The sequence below is a fragment of the Aquarana catesbeiana genome, linkage group LG03 (genome assembly GCF_042186555.1).
Source record: "Aquarana catesbeiana isolate 2022-GZ linkage group LG03, ASM4218655v1, whole genome shotgun sequence".
Classification (NCBI taxonomy): domain Eukaryota; kingdom Metazoa; phylum Chordata; class Amphibia; order Anura; family Ranidae; genus Aquarana; species Aquarana catesbeiana.
Genome location: NC_133326.1, coordinates 375,559,357 through 375,577,140, shown reverse-complemented (window position 1 = coordinate 375,577,140; position 17,784 = coordinate 375,559,357). Strand labels below are relative to the sequence as shown.

Here is a 17,784-nt window from a genome sequence, read left to right as displayed (position 1 = left end):
CAGGAGCCTGACTTAGCACCTGCTATCTGCTGATCTTGGGTGCAATACTCTACTGGCTCCTAAGTAAAAATTAAAAGAAAAATAATAAAATAAAAAGCATATTTTGTTTACCTGCAAAAAAAAGTGCATGATTTTTCTTTTTTTTTTTTTTTAAAGTGAACATATCCTTTGACTGTGAAACAGCAACAGACTTCAGTACCCAAAACTGTTCATCCGTTTAGAACTAATAATGATTGATGACCCTAAATTTAGTGCCTTTACTGCAGCATATGGGGGAATTTAAATATGTATGTGTGTGTGTGCGTGGGGAAGGGTGGCTTTAAATTTTTATCTTTGTTACATTTACTAAACTTTGTTGGTAGTATTTTGCTGGTTACAGGGTCTCTTTAAGGAGACATCAGGGATCTATTAGACTCCTGATGTCACGTGTGGTGTTGGGGAATGACAACTCTGAATCTGAAAAGTGGTATTATAAGTGTCCTTTCCTGTTTTTTTTTCACGGATGTTCACTGAGCTTCTCCTGTTCTACTCAGTGCCACTGATCATGCAGAGCCCAGAAAACATGGACGGTGAGGAGGGGGTGGAATGTTCTGATGAAAGAATACCTTCCGTCAAAAAATCATCAATTGGCTTGACAAGTAATGGGAGTGTGTGCAAAAGCATGTTGCCTTACATCTGTGGCAGTAAAAGGGTTAAATAGTATGGACTAAAACCAGCCCCCAGTGCTGTTCTTGCCTAGTTAGACAAGTTTTTTTTCTCCTTTTAGAAAATAAATATTAGTATTTTGGCTAGAATTTTGGAATCAGGAACTGTATAACTTGGGAACTGGACAGTGTCTTCTGTAAAGGAGCTCAGTGTGGTTAAATGTGCAAAGCTGTGCTAATGTTCTGTAATTTAAGGGTATAGTAGTCCTATTCCATGACAAGATTCTGTAAGAGCCAGGGATCAGCACAAAACATTAAAATATCTTGCCACTATATTTTCCTTTCTAGATATTTGTGGATATTGTATTTGCTGTGAGAGTCTACCTCTCTGCTATGGCATTCCCCTGGTTCTTATCTGTCACAACATTTTGTGTTATCCACCTTTATACTCAGGGTAAGGAAAACCTGGTGGAACTTGTATTCTATTCTAAAGGCGTGCCTTCCATAATCATTGCAGTACAATACAATCACATAACTATTCAATAACCAAAATTAAAATAAAAAAATATTTAAAAAAAAAAGAGTTCAAATAATAGACTTTGAAGTTCTGTGAAATTCCCATGGTATTGTTACCATGTGGTTCATCATATATGTGTAATTCATTTAATAAGGGATTAGGGAATCAAGATTTTGGGGTGTGCTTTTTTTTTTATTTTTCCCTTGTTGATTTGGGATGTTATGCAGCAGACACTGACACATGAAATGTGTAATTTTGTTTCAGTAAATGCAAGACTAACCTTGTACCACAATATTTTCTTGTATGATGGTAGTGTCCTTTTTCAGTTAGTACCTTCCCAGCAATTTGCAGAATGTCTGATGGGTAGCAGTCTGTTACAAACGAAGTTACATTTTCTGATGTCTTCCTGGTAAGTGCTATTGTCAGCAGCCATGTCACTGGAAAAATAAAGATGTAAGAGATGTGAACCATTGTGTTCAATCCTGCCTTCATTTTTTCTCTCTGACCTGTTGCTTTCAGCTCCAGGGCACACTTGGCAGATACTTATTTCTAATAATACAATAGCCAGTTCATTCATAAGCTGAGATTCAGAGGTGACAAAACAGAGAAAATAAGAGCTGACAAATTGGATAGTCATGCACCCATAAATCAATGTCATTCTACACTGCTTTATTCAGAAAATGTACCTTTAAAGACAGCAGTAATTGAAGGCTGTTTGCATTAGTTATAGATCATTGCTTCCTCTACAAAGATGCAGCTCAGCTGCTTGTCCCTGGACCTTACTAATTCCCTTTTCAAAAAGACAAGTATGCTTTACTGTAACCGCATCTATGCTACTTAGAAGTCTAGAGAAGCAGTGACCTTCTTTTAAAATAAAAAAAGTTTTAGTATATTTTGTAAGAGTGGAATTCTGGGTTTACCTAACCTTAAAGTGATATTTAAGGTAAAATTATTATAAAAAAAACAAAAAACAAACCTGTTATACTTACCTGCTCTATGCAATGATTTTGCACAGAGCATCCCCAATCCTGCTCTTCTCGGGTCCACCACCAGCACTCCTGGCTACTCCTCTTCTCTAAGTGCCCCCATATTAAGCTCCTTGCTATGGGGCACTTGTGTGTGCCCATAAGACACACAAAACGGGGCTCGGGTCCTGCTTCCAGCTCCCTCCTCACAGGCTTTGGTTGACAGCAGTGGCAGTGGCAGGCAGAGACCCAGGAGAGCAGCTGCTCTTGTGCACATCACTGGATCACGATCAGGCTCAGGTAAGTATTAGGGGGGTGCTGCGGGGGATGCTGCATACTGAAGGTTTTTTACCTTCATCCATAGAATGCCCCCCCCCCCCCCCTTTCCTTATATCTATTCTGACAAACCTGTGTAAGAAAAATCTGTGTTCTTACCCATTTTCAGTCTGGTCACATGATCTGTCACCACAGAGTGGTTACAGATTGATCAGGTAGTGCCTTCAGATGGACTTTACAGTGACCTGCCAAACATCAAAGTGACCTGAAGTCTGCTGCAATATGTAGAGCTCACTGGGAACTGGCCTATAGAAACTCTTAAAAAATACACGCTTGGTTGTTCTCTGCTACTTCCACCTGACTTTGATGTTTTGTTTTCTCCCATTTTTTTTTCCATCCCTTCTGACATTTTCTGCCAGGCCCAATGCAGTTTGACCCCCTTTTCCTTGGTGTTGTCATAAAACACTCTTATACTGTATACTCTAATTTGTAAAAACTTACTTTGAAATGAATCCCTAAAATTAACCTAACCCTAATGCAGAAAAATTGTATGTCTGCATTTTGAACAAGATGAGCACCCTGTGGAGAAATCTGTATAGTAAACTTAAAGTAAAACTATGGGCAAAATTTTTAATTATTTTTTTTATTTTGGATAATCTTTGTCAGATTTTTCCAGCCGTCTGTCTCCCGTTTGTAGAGATTTCCCTTCACATCATGTCCGAAACAGGAAGTGAGAGGGAATTCCTTGGGGACCCCCAAGTCACCAGAACTAGTGTCCTCAATGAAAGATTTCCCCTCTATTACTTTTCTGGGGACAACCCAAAATTTTGGATATTCTTTTACTTTCAACGCTTTGTAGTTTTTATAGCTGTCTGTGCCCCCTTTAAGGAGATTCACCCTATTTCTCCTGTTTACCATTATCATTGAAAGTGACAGTAAAACTCTGTATTTATACATGTCAATCTGTTGTCTTTCAAATATAAGTACTTATATTTGATGACACAGAGACATGTCGACCTGGACATCCATAGGCTAATTTGTTTCTGGGACGTCCGGATATTTATCCGGTTGTTATGTAGTTTATACGGAAAACTCTAATGGTCATTTGTCCCTTACAACCGCGCCTTATACACGTTGATTTTGGAATACAGTGCACTTGAGAAATTCTTCCCACTATTATGGTCTGGTGTCCGTGGAACATTTCATTTGATCTGATTATCCGCAGTGCTGATCTAACCGAGAACTACCCCATTTGAATCTAGACATATGTAACACTCCCATCATTTTTCAACTCTCAAACCCCTGATGAAGGTGTTGGAATAACAGAAACGTGTCGGGTATCAGGGTACACTACCCCTAGGAGAGTACATATGACATGACGATACATTTCTGCACATGTTTTGTCTTGTTTTTTGATGGAATGTAGTTGTGTTTTGTGTAGACGCTTTCACGTCCTTTTAATGTATTTCAATAAAACATTTTTTACTTAACAGAGTTGGTGGTCTGTCAAAGTCCCATGTAGTGGGGTTATTTGTACTTGTTTCACGCTTTTTACATGTATGTCCAGTAAATGCAATTTTGTATTGAAATCAATAGCCTTTGTAGGTGCGATTTTCCTTTGGTTTTTTTTGAGAAGTCCCCTTTGACCCTATCACAGCGCCAGATGTGGAAGGGATGGTGGAGTTAAGCCAATGTACCCTAAGGGGTGTAATGTAAGCTCACTGGTGTCTTTGGTGAGATATCAGTGGTCTAAGCAGACCACCATATCCCTTTATTTTTGAGGCGGAGAAAGGTCCCTTTTATCTGCAGCACTTTATATGAATGAATAAGGAGTCTGTATAGAGACTATGACACATAGTAAACTCTCGGTTTACTATGATCAGTTGTCAGTGCACACAGGAACGGTCTGTCTTGATTACTACCTATGTCCACTTTACTACAGGGAGGGGGCTGGTAAACACATGTTTACCAAGCCCCAACTTCACCTGCACTGCTCCTCACCCCTCCCCTCTGCGCTCTCTAGCCTGACAGCTCGCTGGAGCTGAATGCCAGGCAGCAGCTGCAGGCGGTGGGAAGGGAAGAAGTGATGCCGTTTGGATCAGGGATGGATCTGAGGTACGGGGGCTATTGCATGGGGGGGGGCATACTGTGATCCCCTCTAAGCCCCTGCAGCACCTGAAGCCAGCGAGAGTGGCAGAGGAGGGAAGCCGGCTTCTAAGGGTTGCTGTAGGGGATCGGGTTTGTGGTGGTGGTCATCGGATCCTGTGTGGAGGCAGGTAATCGGTGCTGGGAGGAAGAAGGGGGATGAAGGGGATAGTATGGAAGAGGGGGGAGTAGTTTTAAAAGAATAGGAGTGGCGGGAGGTGGAGAGGCTGGGGACAGGAAAGCGGCGGCATGGGGGGGGTCACATTTGAGTTTAATAATTTTAATAAGCGAATTGTAATCCGCTGATCAGAGTTATAGAAATATTCAGCAGAGTCTGCTGAACAATTCTGCTGTAATTTTATAGTCATTAAAGTTACCATGAGCTTATAGCAGGAGAAATTAGGTCTGTACGGCATACGGACCTGGCCAGCTGCAAGCAGTGCATACAGACTGGGCAGTGAAAGGGTTAAAATGTGGCTTCAGACACACCTTTTTAAATGGCTCTGAATGCCAATCAAAGCACTTGTCACTAAATAAAATTGTTAGCTTACAGTCCTGTTTACAGGTTACTTTTGCTTTACTTCAAAAACTATACCCCATGACACTTCCTTGGTGCTTTAAAGGGTCTCTGAAGCCTACATAGAAGTCTATGACAGTGCTCACTTGAAGCACCTGTAGCTTTTGAGAGGTTTTTTTTGAGCTTTAGCTTTGCTTTGTTTTGAAGGTATCCCAGGTAATGAGATATCCCAGGAAGCACTGGAAAACCAAAAAAGCAAACCTTTCCATCCAGATTCAAAGCTAATAGAGCCACTGATGGACTTTTAATTTCAAAATACAGTGGGAATGGAAAGTATTCAGACCCCCTTAAATTTTTCACTCTTTGTTATATTGCAGCCATTGGCTAAAATCATTTAAGTTCATTTTTTTTCTCATTAATGTACACACAGCACCCCATATTAACAGAAAAACACAGAATTGTTGATATTTTTGCAGATTTATTAAAAAAGAAAAACTGAAATATCACATGGTCCTAAGTATTCAGACTCTTTGCTCAATGTTTAGTAGAAGCACACTTTTTTTTCTAATACAGCCATGAGTCTTTTTGGGAAAGATGCAACAAGTTTTTCACACCTGGATTTGGGGATCCTCTGCCATTCCTCCTTGCAGATCCTCTCCATTTCTGTAAGGTTGGATGGTAAACGTTGATGGACAGACATTTTTAGGTCTCTCCAGAGATGCTCAATTAGGTTTAAGTCAGGGCTCTGGCTGGACCATTCAAGAACAGTCACGGAGTTGTTGTGAAGCCACTCCTTCGTTATTTTAGCTGTGTGCTTAGGGTCATTGTCTTGTTGGAAGGTAAACCTTCGGCCCAGTCTGAGGTCCTGAGTACTCTAGAGAAGGTTTTTGTTCAGGATATCCCTGTACTTGGCCGCATTCATCTTTCCCTCGATTGCAACCAGTCGGCCTGTCCCTGCAGCTGAAAAACACCCCCACAGCATGATGCTGCCACCACCATGCTTCACTGTTGGGACTGCATTGGACAGGTGATGAGCAGTGCCTGGTTTTCTTCACACATACCGCTTAGAATTAAGGCCAAAAAGTTCTATCTTGGTCTCATCAGACCAAAGAATCTTATTTCTCACCATCTTGGATCCTTCAGGTGTTTTTTTTTTTAGCAAACTCCATGCGGGCTTTTATGTGTCTTGCACTGAGGAGAGGCTTCCGTCGGGCCACTCTGCCATAAAGCTCCGACTGGTGGAGGGCTGCAGTGATGGTTGACTTTCTACAACTTTCTCCCATCTCCCGACTGCATCTCTGGAGCTCATCCAGTGATCTTTGGGTTCTTCTTTACCTCTCACAAAGGCACTTCTCCCCCAATAGCTCAGTTTGGCCGGACGGCCAGCTCTAGGAAGGGTTCTGGTCGTCCCAAATGTCTTTCATTTAAGGATTGTGGAGGCCACTGTGCTCTTAGGAACCTTAAGTGCAGCAGTTACAGCACTGTGAGCTGTAAGGTCTTATATAGACAGGTGTGTGGCTTTCCTAATCAAGTCCAATCAGTATAATCAAACACAGCTGGACTCCAATGAAGGTGTAGAACCATCTCAAGGATGATCAGAAGAAATGGACAGCACCTGAGTTAAATATATGAGTGTCACAGAAAAGGGTCTGAATACTTAGGACCATGTGATATTTCAGTATTTCTTTTTTAATAAATCTGCAAAAATGTCATCAATTCTGTGTTTTTCTGTCAATATGGGGTGCTGTGTGTACATGTAATGATTAAAAAAAATTAACCTAAATGACTTTAGCAAATGGCTGCAATATAACAGAGTGAAAATTTTAAGGGGGTCTGAATACTTTTCGTCCCCACTGTATGTGTACTACTGAGGGAAAATAATATATTGGAAATAAATGCAATATATATGTCATATAAAAGGCTATTCTGTTTGTGTATGCTGTCTCCCTTTTCACTGGACACGTTTATGCTTTCAGAAGCAACGTCACATATATTATATATCAGAAGTATTGGGATGCCTGCCTTTACATGCACTTGAACTTAAATGGCATCCCAGTCTTAGTTCCTAGGGTTCAGTAATGAGTTGGCCCACCCTTTGCAGCTATAAGAGCTTCAACTCTTCTGGGAAGGCTGTTCACAAGATTTAAATGTGTGTTTATGGAAATGTTTGACCATTTTTCCAGAACCACGTTTGTGAGGTCAGGCACTGATATGAATGAGAAGGCCTGGCTTGCAGTCTCTGCTCTAATTCATCCCAAATGTGTGCACTGGTGTGGTCATGTTGGAACAGGAAGGGGCCGTTCCCAAACTGTTCCCACAAAGTTGGGAGCATGAAATTGTCCAAAATGTCTTGTATGCTGACGCCTTAAGAGTTCCCTTCACTGGAACTAAGGAGGCAAGCCCATCCCCAGAAAAACAACCCCACACCATAATCCCCCCTCCACCAAATGATTTGGACCAGTGCACAAAACAAGGTCCATAAAGACATGGATGAGCGAGTTTGGGTTAGAGGAACTTGACTGGCCTGCACAGAGTCCTGACCTCAACCCGTTGAACACCTTTGGGATGAATTTATTGTGGAGACTGCGAGCCAGGCCTTCCCGTCCACATCAGTGCCTGACCTCACAAATGCGCTTCTGGAAGAATGGTCAAACATTTCCATAGACACACTCCTAAACCTTGTGGACAGCCTTCCCAGAAGAGTTGAAGCTGTTATAGCTGCAAAAGGTGGGCCAACTGAAGATTAAACCCTACGGACTAAGACTGGGATGCCATTAAAGTTAATGTGCGTGTAAAGGCAGGTGTCCCAATACTTTTGCAAATATAGTGTATATTTCTAGCTCAAATACTACATAATTAAAGGTTTGTGGATGCCTGACCATAATACCTAGATGAGCTTTGTAGTCACCCCATTCCAAATCATAGGCATGTTGCCACTAATCCCCTGCTCTGTGGCTATAACAGCGTCCATTCTTCTGGAAAGGCTTTCCATGAGATCTTAGAGTGTTTCTGATATTGTACAACAACAGTTGGCTCTCAGAAAGACATAATCAGCAGTCCTTTCCGGTTCATGTGTATATATTCTGGGAGTTTTTGGTGCAGACGTCACATCTGGTGTGCAGTGTGGAGCAGCAGGAAGGTGAGCGGGGTCTAGACCAGAGAGGATCAGGCGGCACACGTGGTGTGCAACATGGGAACGCTATAGCAGAAGGTGAGCAGGGACCGGAGAGAGAGGACTGAGCAGCAATAAATAAGCAGAGCTGGGGGACCGGAGCAGCAGAAACTAGCAATGTCACACGTGCTGCGCAGCACGAGAGCAATATATAAGAAGGTAAGTGGGGACCAATGAGAGGAGAACAGCAAACCAGAGGATCAGCAGAGCTGGGGGTTACTACTGAGTGGGGGGGGATCAGCAGAGCTGGAGGTTACTACTGAGTGGGGCATCAGCAGAGCCTAGGGTTACTACTGAGCTGGTGATCTGCTGAACAAGGGTACTAGTAAGCTGGGGATCTGCTGAATGAGGGTATCAATGAGCTGGGAATCTGCTGAACAGGGGCAGTAATGAGCTGGGGATCTGCTGACTAAGAGTACTACTGGGCCCCTATAAAACAAATAGAAAATTAACACACACACAGGACATTTGTTAAGCTTCAATAAAGCTTCAAAAAAGCATAATTTAAGCATCACCGAAGCATGATTAAAGCATCAAAAACACACCAAAAAAGCATGTTGAAACGGTAGGTGCTTTAATGTGTGTTGAAGTCAGTGGCAGTGCGTTCATAAGGGCACACAGGCGCCGCCCCCTCTCTCCTGCCCCCCCGTCTAGCCACCGCTGCCACCCCCTATTCAGGCGCCCGGGCCTCTTTGCAGGCGCAGGGCACCTGAATTACAGCGGCAGGGGGTGTTTTTGAAGCACCTGATTAGAGCCATAGGCTCTAATAGGCATCAAAAAAGTGCCCAGCATGGCGCTCGCAGGTCGCTCAGCTGTGTTAGAAAAGCGAATGAATATTCGCTTTCCTAACACTAAACCGCCTCTCCGTCAACCAGGTGCTCGGATCTGTTGCCCGTCACCTGATTGACTGAAATGACAGACGCTGTGATTGGATGCCAGGCGTCCAATCATAGCAGATGACGGGAAGAGAGGACGGGAGAAGACATGGAGGAGCTGTCCCACCGAGACAGGTACATGCAGACGGCGGGCCGGCAGGGGGGCACACAGGCAGCATTTGATATGGCACAGTGACTGCGTTTGATGGGCACAGTGGCGGCAATTGATGGGCACAGTGGCTGCATTTTATGGGGCACAGTGGTGGCAATTGATGGCCACAGTGGCTGCGTTTGATGGGCACAGTGGCTGCATTTGATGGTACAGTGAGGCTGCAATTGATGGGGTTTTTTCAGAATTTTTCAGTTTGTTTGCGCCCCCCCCCCCAAAATTTTGAGCACCAGCTGCCGCTCGTTGAAGTCGAAGCAAGTGTAAATGAGCCCCAACTGTTGGAAAACATGGGAGGAGCTAGAATAGGGGAAAAGGAATAATACAAATACAGAATTAAAGTTTTGAAGAGGCTTTGTAAATGTAAAATGGCTTATACTGTTATGTTGACCTCTTGGCGCCAAGCGCATGCAAATATTGGCCTCTTAGCAGGTGGGCCTTGGCGCTGAGCGGCCGCATATTTGCATGCATTAGTGCAAATAGACCTGTGCCGAGAGCGCGTGCCCTGCGCGCTCCCTACACAGATACCAGCGGCTAACGGAAAGCTTGCAATCAGGAGCTTTCCAATCATGTGACCACTGTGACAGTCAATCATGGCAGTCATGTGACCATTAGCCCCGCCCTGCCTCCCAGCATTCTAAACACCTTAAAGGCCAGCAGGCGCCGGCTCCAAGGGGTTAATGTGATTTAACGTCAAACAAGTTGTTTCCCTTTTTAATCAGATATATGATTTTTATTGCATTCAGTCCCACAAATGTATTAGTGTTTTTGCTTTGGTGTGTTTCCTTTACCCTTGTATCTCTATAATAATTGGATTTAAAGTCGTTCTTGATCTCTCTTATCAGGATTTTAATAAGCCAAACTGAAACACTGTGCAAGACTGCTAAATGGCTACAAATGCCTGGGTGTTATTTGCTTGTCCAGGCAATGGTGTTCTCCTGAACGTGGGAGAATTGCATTCAGGATAGGAAAGTTTTGACTGCTGGCCGCAAAATGCGGTAAAATCATGGTGCGATTTTGACGCATTTTGCTCTTTCCTGCGGCCAGCGGTCAACCTAGTCTGTGTGTACATGAGCCCTAAAAAGGGCAGTAGGATGTGACAGCCAATTAGGTTTTAGTTTACAGCTTTTTAAATTGAGAGTGATTGGTTGCTTTGCTGAAGACTAAATAATTTGCAGCTTGCCTCTTGCATTATTGAATAACCCTGCGGGCTTCTCAGCAAGTTTTATTGATCATTTATTTATTTTTCATACCACTTTATATCCCAAGACAGACTTATCCACTGAGAGATAAGTCTGTCAGTGACTAATATGACCATACACGTATAGATTAGAAGTCTTTGTACATTTGATGAATGGACGAATGTCGTCCGAAAATTTCCCTTGCTTGTAACATTCTATTTTAAAATGAATGTAATTTCTGAATGAAAACCACATACACTATCAGAAAATGTGTTTGAGAAAAGTTTTCTATTCTGCCCCTTCAGATTTTCCTGTCACTGTGGTTGAAAATGAAACAACCCCACTAACGATTGGAAAATCTAACGAGCATTCTTAAAACACATAAGCTACTGACAGACTTATCTGAGAACAGCAGTGTTACTTGTCACATGACTGGTTGGGATGCTGGTAAAACACAAGTTTAAAAGGAGCCCTAAAAGATTTCTGTTTACCTCTTGTTTACTATGTTTTACCAACAGCAACACAACTGGACAAAGACCATGCTTTTCTTTATTAATGTAGGTGAAACGCTAGAACCCCTGTTAGGTTTTTATTTATGTCTGTGTTGCTGTTGATTTTCTGTTCTCCGCAGTACCAGGTAGTAAGGTTAAATCTCTCTAACAGAATCCTTTCCAAAAGTAGGAAAAAAATTGGTTTGATACACTTTCATTCTGATATTTGAATAAATTCATTATGAGTTTATTTATTTGCAGTATTATTGTATGTGTGTACAAATAAGTGTAGTTATATACAAAGCATGCATGCACATCTATGCAGTCATTTGTGCAAGTGTATCTAGACTTCAACTATAATGCCGCGTACATACGGTCGGATTTTCCGAGGTAAAATGTTCGATGGGAGCTTGTTGTCGGAAATTCCGACCGTGTGTAGGCTCCATCGGACATTTTCTGTCGGAATTTCCGACAAACAAATTTTGAGATCTGGATCTCAAATTTTCCAACAACAAAATCTGTTGTCGTAAATTCTGATCATGTGTACACAATTCCGACCCACAAAGTGCCATGCATGCTCGGAATCAAGCAGAAGAGCCGCACTGGCTATTGAACTTCATTTTTCTTGGCTCGTCGTACGTGTTGTACGTCACCGCGTTCTTGGCGTTCGGAATTTCCGACAAAATTTGTGTGACCGTGTGTATGCAAGACAAGTTTGAGCCAACATCCGTCGGAAAAAAAACATGGATTTTGTTGTCGGAATGTGCGATCGTGTGTACGCGGCATAAGACTGTTTGACTAGTCAGGTATATATACTCTGAATAGGGTCTTGAATGCAGAGTGTTCATTTGTAGGTTCTGTCACAAAGGAAAATTATTGGGTTTGTTCATAGGAAATGTTCCTTTTTCTATTTTTCAATCTCTGGCAATAGCAGCAGAAATCTCCTGACAGAACCTGTATTTTCTTTTGTAATGTATTTTTTTTCCTATAGATAATGCCCACTTTCTTCTTATACATGTCCTTGTTTATTTAAAAAAAAACACCGAATGCAATATAATTTCATGAATGTGAAAGAAGCAATGACAAAAGGTATGACAGAAATTGGATTGCAATATTTTGTATTGGTCTACAATTGCTGACTTTTCCCCCTCATTTTGGAGATAAAAAAAAAAGCTTGTCTTTAATATAGACTAGCAAAAGTGTGCCTATTTGTTGAAGTGGCTGAATATGGAAGAGAGAGTCATTGCAGTGGTGGAAAGCACAGAGTGCTGAATGGTACAGTGGCGGCGAGTGCTGAGACATGGCAGCAAGAGCGGAGGTGGGCGTTGGCACAGTGGCAAGTTAAATTGGGGCCTGTGGTAGATGTGGTGAGAGGATGGAGGTCAGGTGCAGTGATGAGAGTTGTGAGTTGGTGTGCTGGTATGGTGTGTGGAGGAGAATGTGAGTTAGCTGTGGTAGTGAAGGTGCAGTGGTGGGCAGGTTTCAGACATGAAGGGGAGTACAGGAACAGTGGTGAAGGGGGGGTGCTGTCAAAGTGGCGATGAGGGGGCTGGTGGCAGGCATGGTACTGTGTAGTGCCTCTGCCAGCTAACTTCAGCTGTAACTCTATACTGTGCTTGTGTAGTAGCAACATTTAGTTTATGAAGGCAGGGTTCACACAAATATGCGAATTGAATGAGGGTTTCCTCGTATCCAATTTGCATGACAGGCAAGTGTGACCGGCTCTCAATGGAGCCAGTTCACACAGGTCTGGGGCGGCCGTGGTCTGGATTGAAAAAGGGTCTGGTGTGTCTTCGGACCTGAATCGCACCTGAACCAGTGTGCAGGAACGCACCAGACTCCAGGCACAAACCCGCAGCACAATGCCTTGCAATGATAACAATGATGGGGCACAATTCCTGCCAATGACACCAATGATAGAGCACAATTCCTGCCAATGACACCAATAGCGGGGCACAATTCCTTCCACTGATGCCAATGATGGGGCACTATTCCTTCTACTAACACCAATAATGGGGCATTATTCCTTCAACTGACCCCGGTGATGGGGCACTATTCCTCCCACTGGCACCATCGATGGGGCACAATTCCTTTCAGTGACACCAAGGATGGGGCACAATTTCTCCCACTGACACCAATGATGGGTCACAATTCCTACCAATAACACAAATAATAGGGCGCTTTTCCTTTCACTGACACCAAAGATGGGGCATTGTTTACTCCAACTGATGCTGGGACATTTTCTGCTACCACTGGCCACACTCGGCCTCCCTAAAGTCTGAAGGACAGTAAGCTGGCCCTTGGTTTAAACCATTTGGAGACCCCTGCTATAAACTATTATTTTTAACATGCATTCTCTGTTTTAGGCTGGAACTAAAGGGAAAAAGTATTTTTTACTTCCTATGTTCTCCTTTTACAAGTATCTTTAACATAGGTGTAGAAAAATGCAGTTAATCTGGATACAATTTGTAACAAAGCAGTTTTTCTCCTAAGCTATTTACTATATTAGTACATTGCAGCAGTTATGCATCTGAATGCATGGAAAGTGCACATCGAGCCAATGTATTAAATGGCAATGTTACATACATAGTTGGTAAGATTGAAAAAAGACACAAGTCCATCAATCCAACCTGTGTGTGTGTGTGTGTGTGTGTGTGTGTGTGCGCTTTTATGTCAATATTACATTGTATAACCCTGTATGTTGTGGACGTTTGGGTGGCTATCTAATTATTTTTTTAAATTATCGATGCTCTCTGCTGAAACCACTGCCTGTGGAAGAGAATTCCACATCCTTACCGCTCTTGCAGTAAAGAACCCTCTACGCAGTTTAAGGTTAAAACGCTTTTCTTCTAATTTTAGTGAATAGCCGCAAGTCTTTTTATATGCCCTATCGCGGAAAAGTTTTATTCCTATTGTGGGGTCACCAGTATGGTATTTGTACATTGAAATCATATCCCCTCTCAAGCGTCTCTTCTCTAGAGAGACTTAGTTCAGTGCTTGTAATCTTTTCTCATAACTAAGATCCTCCAGTCCCTTTATTAGCTTTGTTGCCCTTCTCTGGACTCTCTCTAGTTCCAGCACATCTTTGATGATGACTGGAGCCCAGAACTGTACGACATACTTCAGGTACACCCGAACAGAATCTTGTAGAGTGGGAGCATTATCGTTTTATCTCTGGAGTTAATCCCCTTTTTAATGCATGCCAATATTCTATTGGCTTTGCTTGCAGCATCTTGGCATTGCATGCCATTGCTGAGTCTGTCATCTACTAGGACCCCCAGGTCCTTTTCTATCCTAGATTCCCCCAGAGATTCTCCTCTAGTGAATAGATTCGTGTTTTTGTCACCCAAATGCATTATTTTCATTTTTCTACATTAAACCTCATTTGCCATGTAGTTGCCCACCCCATTCATTTGTTCAGATCTTGCAAGGTTTCCACATCCTGCGGAGATGCTATTGCCCTGCTTAACTTACTATCGTCCGCAAATACTGAGATTGAGCTTTTTATCCCATCCTCCAGATCATTTATGAATAAAAAAAAATAAACAGGATTGGTCCCAGGACAGAACCCTGGGGGGACCCCACTCTCCACACCGGACCATTCCGAATACTCACCATTTATCACTACCCTCTGAACTTGCCCTGTTGCCAGTTTTTAATCCATGTACCCATCCTTTGGTCTATGCCGACAGAACTTAGTTTGTACAGTAAACGTTTATGGGGAACTGTATCAAATGCCTTTGCAAAATCCAGATGCACCACGTCTCCGGGCCTACCTTTATCTAGATGGCAGCTCACCTCCTCATAGGAGGTTAATAGATTGGTTTGGCAAGAACGATTCTAAATGAATCCATGCTGATTACTGCTAATGATACCGTTTTCATTACCAAAAGCTTGAATATAGTCCTTCATCATCCCCTCCAAGAGTTTTCAACTATTGATGTTAGGCTAACTGGTCTGTAGTTTCCAGGGATAAATCTTGGTCTTTTTTAAATATTGGTGCTGCATTGGCTTTTCTCCAATCAGCTGGTACCATACCAGTTAATAGACTGCTTGTAAAAATTAGGAACAATGGTCTGGCAATTACATGACTGAGTTCCTTTAGGACCCTCAGGTGCAAGCCATCTGGTGGAATCCTCTGTTAACCATGAGGGTGCTTCCTGTGACGTGTCATGAGGCTAAACCTTGCAGTTTTGGTTACTGAAGCCCCCCCCCCCCCGTTTCCCTTGTGTAGACTGAGGAGAAGAATACATTAAAAAACCATCGCCATCTCTCCATCCTTTGTAACCAGATTACCTTCATCATTCTTTATGGCACCGATATGATCTGTCCTCCCACTTTTAATATTAATGTATTTCTTGGGATTTTTTATACTCTTCTCCGCTATGTGCATTTCGTGTTCTATCTTAGCCGCCCTGATTGCACCCTTAAATTTCTTATTGCATTCTTTGTACAGTTGGAATGCTGATAATGACCTCCCAGCCATGTATTTTTTGAAGATCTTCTCCTTTGCTTTTATATGCATTTTTACATTGGAGTTAAGCCACCCAGGACTTTTATTAGCTCTTTTAAATTTATTACCCATTGTGATGCACTGGCTAATACCATTATTTAACATGCTCCTAAAGCACACCCATTTTCCTCCGTGTTCTTTGTTCCTATGATTTTATCCCATTTAATATCTTCTAGCAAGGTGTGTAGTTTAGAGAAGTTGGCTCTTTTGAAATTCAGTGTCTTTGTATTCCCCTTATGTTTCCTGCTTGTGTGACTTATACTGAAACCAATTGACCTGTGATCGCTGTTTCCTAAATTGCCCCGTATTTCCACATCTGTAATCAGGTCTGTATTGTTAGTAATCAGTAGGCCTAGTATAGCATTGTTTCTTGTTGGTGCATTTGCCATCTGACCCATGAAATTGTCCTGACATTTAGGAAATGGCGAGCCTTAGGCGAATGTCCGGTTCCTTCTGCCCAGTCTAGGTCTGGATAATTAAAATTCCCCATTATAATGACACTTCCCATCCTTGCCACCATTCCAAGCTGTGATAGGAGGACCGCCTCCTGCTCCTCCCTCTGGTTAGGGGGTATATAGCATACTCCCAATATTACTTTCCCCTTGGTTTCCTCCCTCTGTAGCTCTACCCATAAGGATTCCACCTCCTCTCTTGCTCCATTAGTGATGTTGTCCCTCACATTCACCTGTACATCATTTTTGATATACAGGCATACCCTCCCTATCTTTGCAGGAATACCCTTGAATGGTTGCCAGCCAATCATGAGAACTGTTGAACCAAATCTCTGAAATTCCCACAAAATCGAAATCCTCCTCATGCAATAGCAGCTCTAGTTCTCCCATCTTGTCCGCCAGATTCGTGGCATTGGTGAACAAGCCTCCTTGTCAGAGCTTTTCCTGCTCAACAATGTTGGTTTTCTTTTCATGTTTTCCCCATGACTGGTTTAATGTAAAATATCATTGATGAGTTGTTACTACACAGTTAAACAGTCACTAGATCATTATCTGCCACAGCTAAGACCTATGGCAAATGATTGAAGAAGTAACTTCAATATTTTTTTTGTTTCGTTTTAGGCCAACTGTAATAACTATGCAGGCTCTTTCAGAAGAAGACCGAAGACTGTGGATGGAAGCCATGGATGGCCGGGAACCAGTAAGTAGCCTTGTTTTTGTTATATTTTAATAGAACATTTAAGCAAATGCTTTAGTTAAATACACTTTTTTTCCTACAAAAATCGCTTCCGGTTTGTGACATCACAGAAGCCGTTTCTTCAACTCTTCACAGTGAGATCTAATGTGGCAGGTCGCATTGGTTCCGGGCTCCCTGGTGGGACGGGCTACTCAGATCACTTTTACTTTGTAGAGATTCGCCAGCTGCAGCCATGATACTGGTATAACCACTTTTCGATGAAGGCGTATAGATGCGCATGGCGATTGGGAAGTGGTTAAAGTACCTACAGGTAAGATGACTTATACAACATAAGCTTACCTGTAAGTGCCCTAAATTTCTACTAAACTTATGCCGTTTAGCAGAGATTCACATCAGCTCCATTCGATGTCATTGCGTATGCGTGTTTCCTGAATTCAAGGGTACTGCTGTGCGCATGTGTTGGAGTGACATCATTGAAGTCAATCATTCATATGGCTGGAAAGCGCAAACCCAGAAGGAAGGCTTAGTGAAGATAGAAGTGCCAGAAGCAATGACAGTGCAGAGCTGGAGGGTCTTCCGCTACAAAGTAAAAGTGATCTGAGCGGCCATAACTTCCACCCTGCTGCCACCGTTCCATAGGTTTTGGGAGGGAGGAGGGGACCATTTTAAGGCTAGTATGGGTGAAGCTGGGCTTCACAAACAAACATTTCCCAGTGCACTTAACAGCTAGCCTGCAAAACAACTAAATTGACCCTGTCTAATAATTTACCTTAAAACAGAGTGTTTAGTTGTACACATTTGCAAGTATAAGTAGAAGCCTGTGTGTGTGCGTCAAGGCTCCTCTGTATAGTGAGGTCCTAACTCTATATTTTTGAGAGTGTCCAAATTGGAGCACATATAGCAGTGGATCAATTGAGGGCAGGTATGCCTGGAGGGAGCACAATCCTCCTTAAAGACACAGGCACACACTAGACACCCAGCAGGAGCACAATGGCAGCTGAAGGCATCCAATGTTTCCCCACACCAAATCCAGCAAACAAGCTATTCAAAAAGATGGTATCTGCCCTAACTTATTACTAGCATTTGCAGTAAGGTGCACATGGAAGGGCAATGCACATCACAAACTGACAAAAATGTCCCAGCACACCTACCAGCCAGCCTGCAAGAAAACCA

The 17,784-nt window shown here is 42.7% G+C and overlaps 1 protein-coding gene across 2 annotated transcripts in view; it reads left to right on the top strand.

The window, feature by feature from the left end:
- Positions 1-17,784, top strand: part of ARHGAP26 (Rho GTPase activating protein 26) — a 744,136-nt gene that overhangs the window by 216,724 nt on the left and 509,628 nt on the right. For both annotated transcript variants that reach the window (XM_073620639.1, XM_073620638.1), the window contains exon 11: positions 16,536-16,614. In XM_073620639.1, the coding sequence (XP_073476740.1) occupies positions 16,536-16,614 (79 nt within the window). The remainder of the gene's footprint in view (positions 1-16,535; positions 16,615-17,784) is intronic.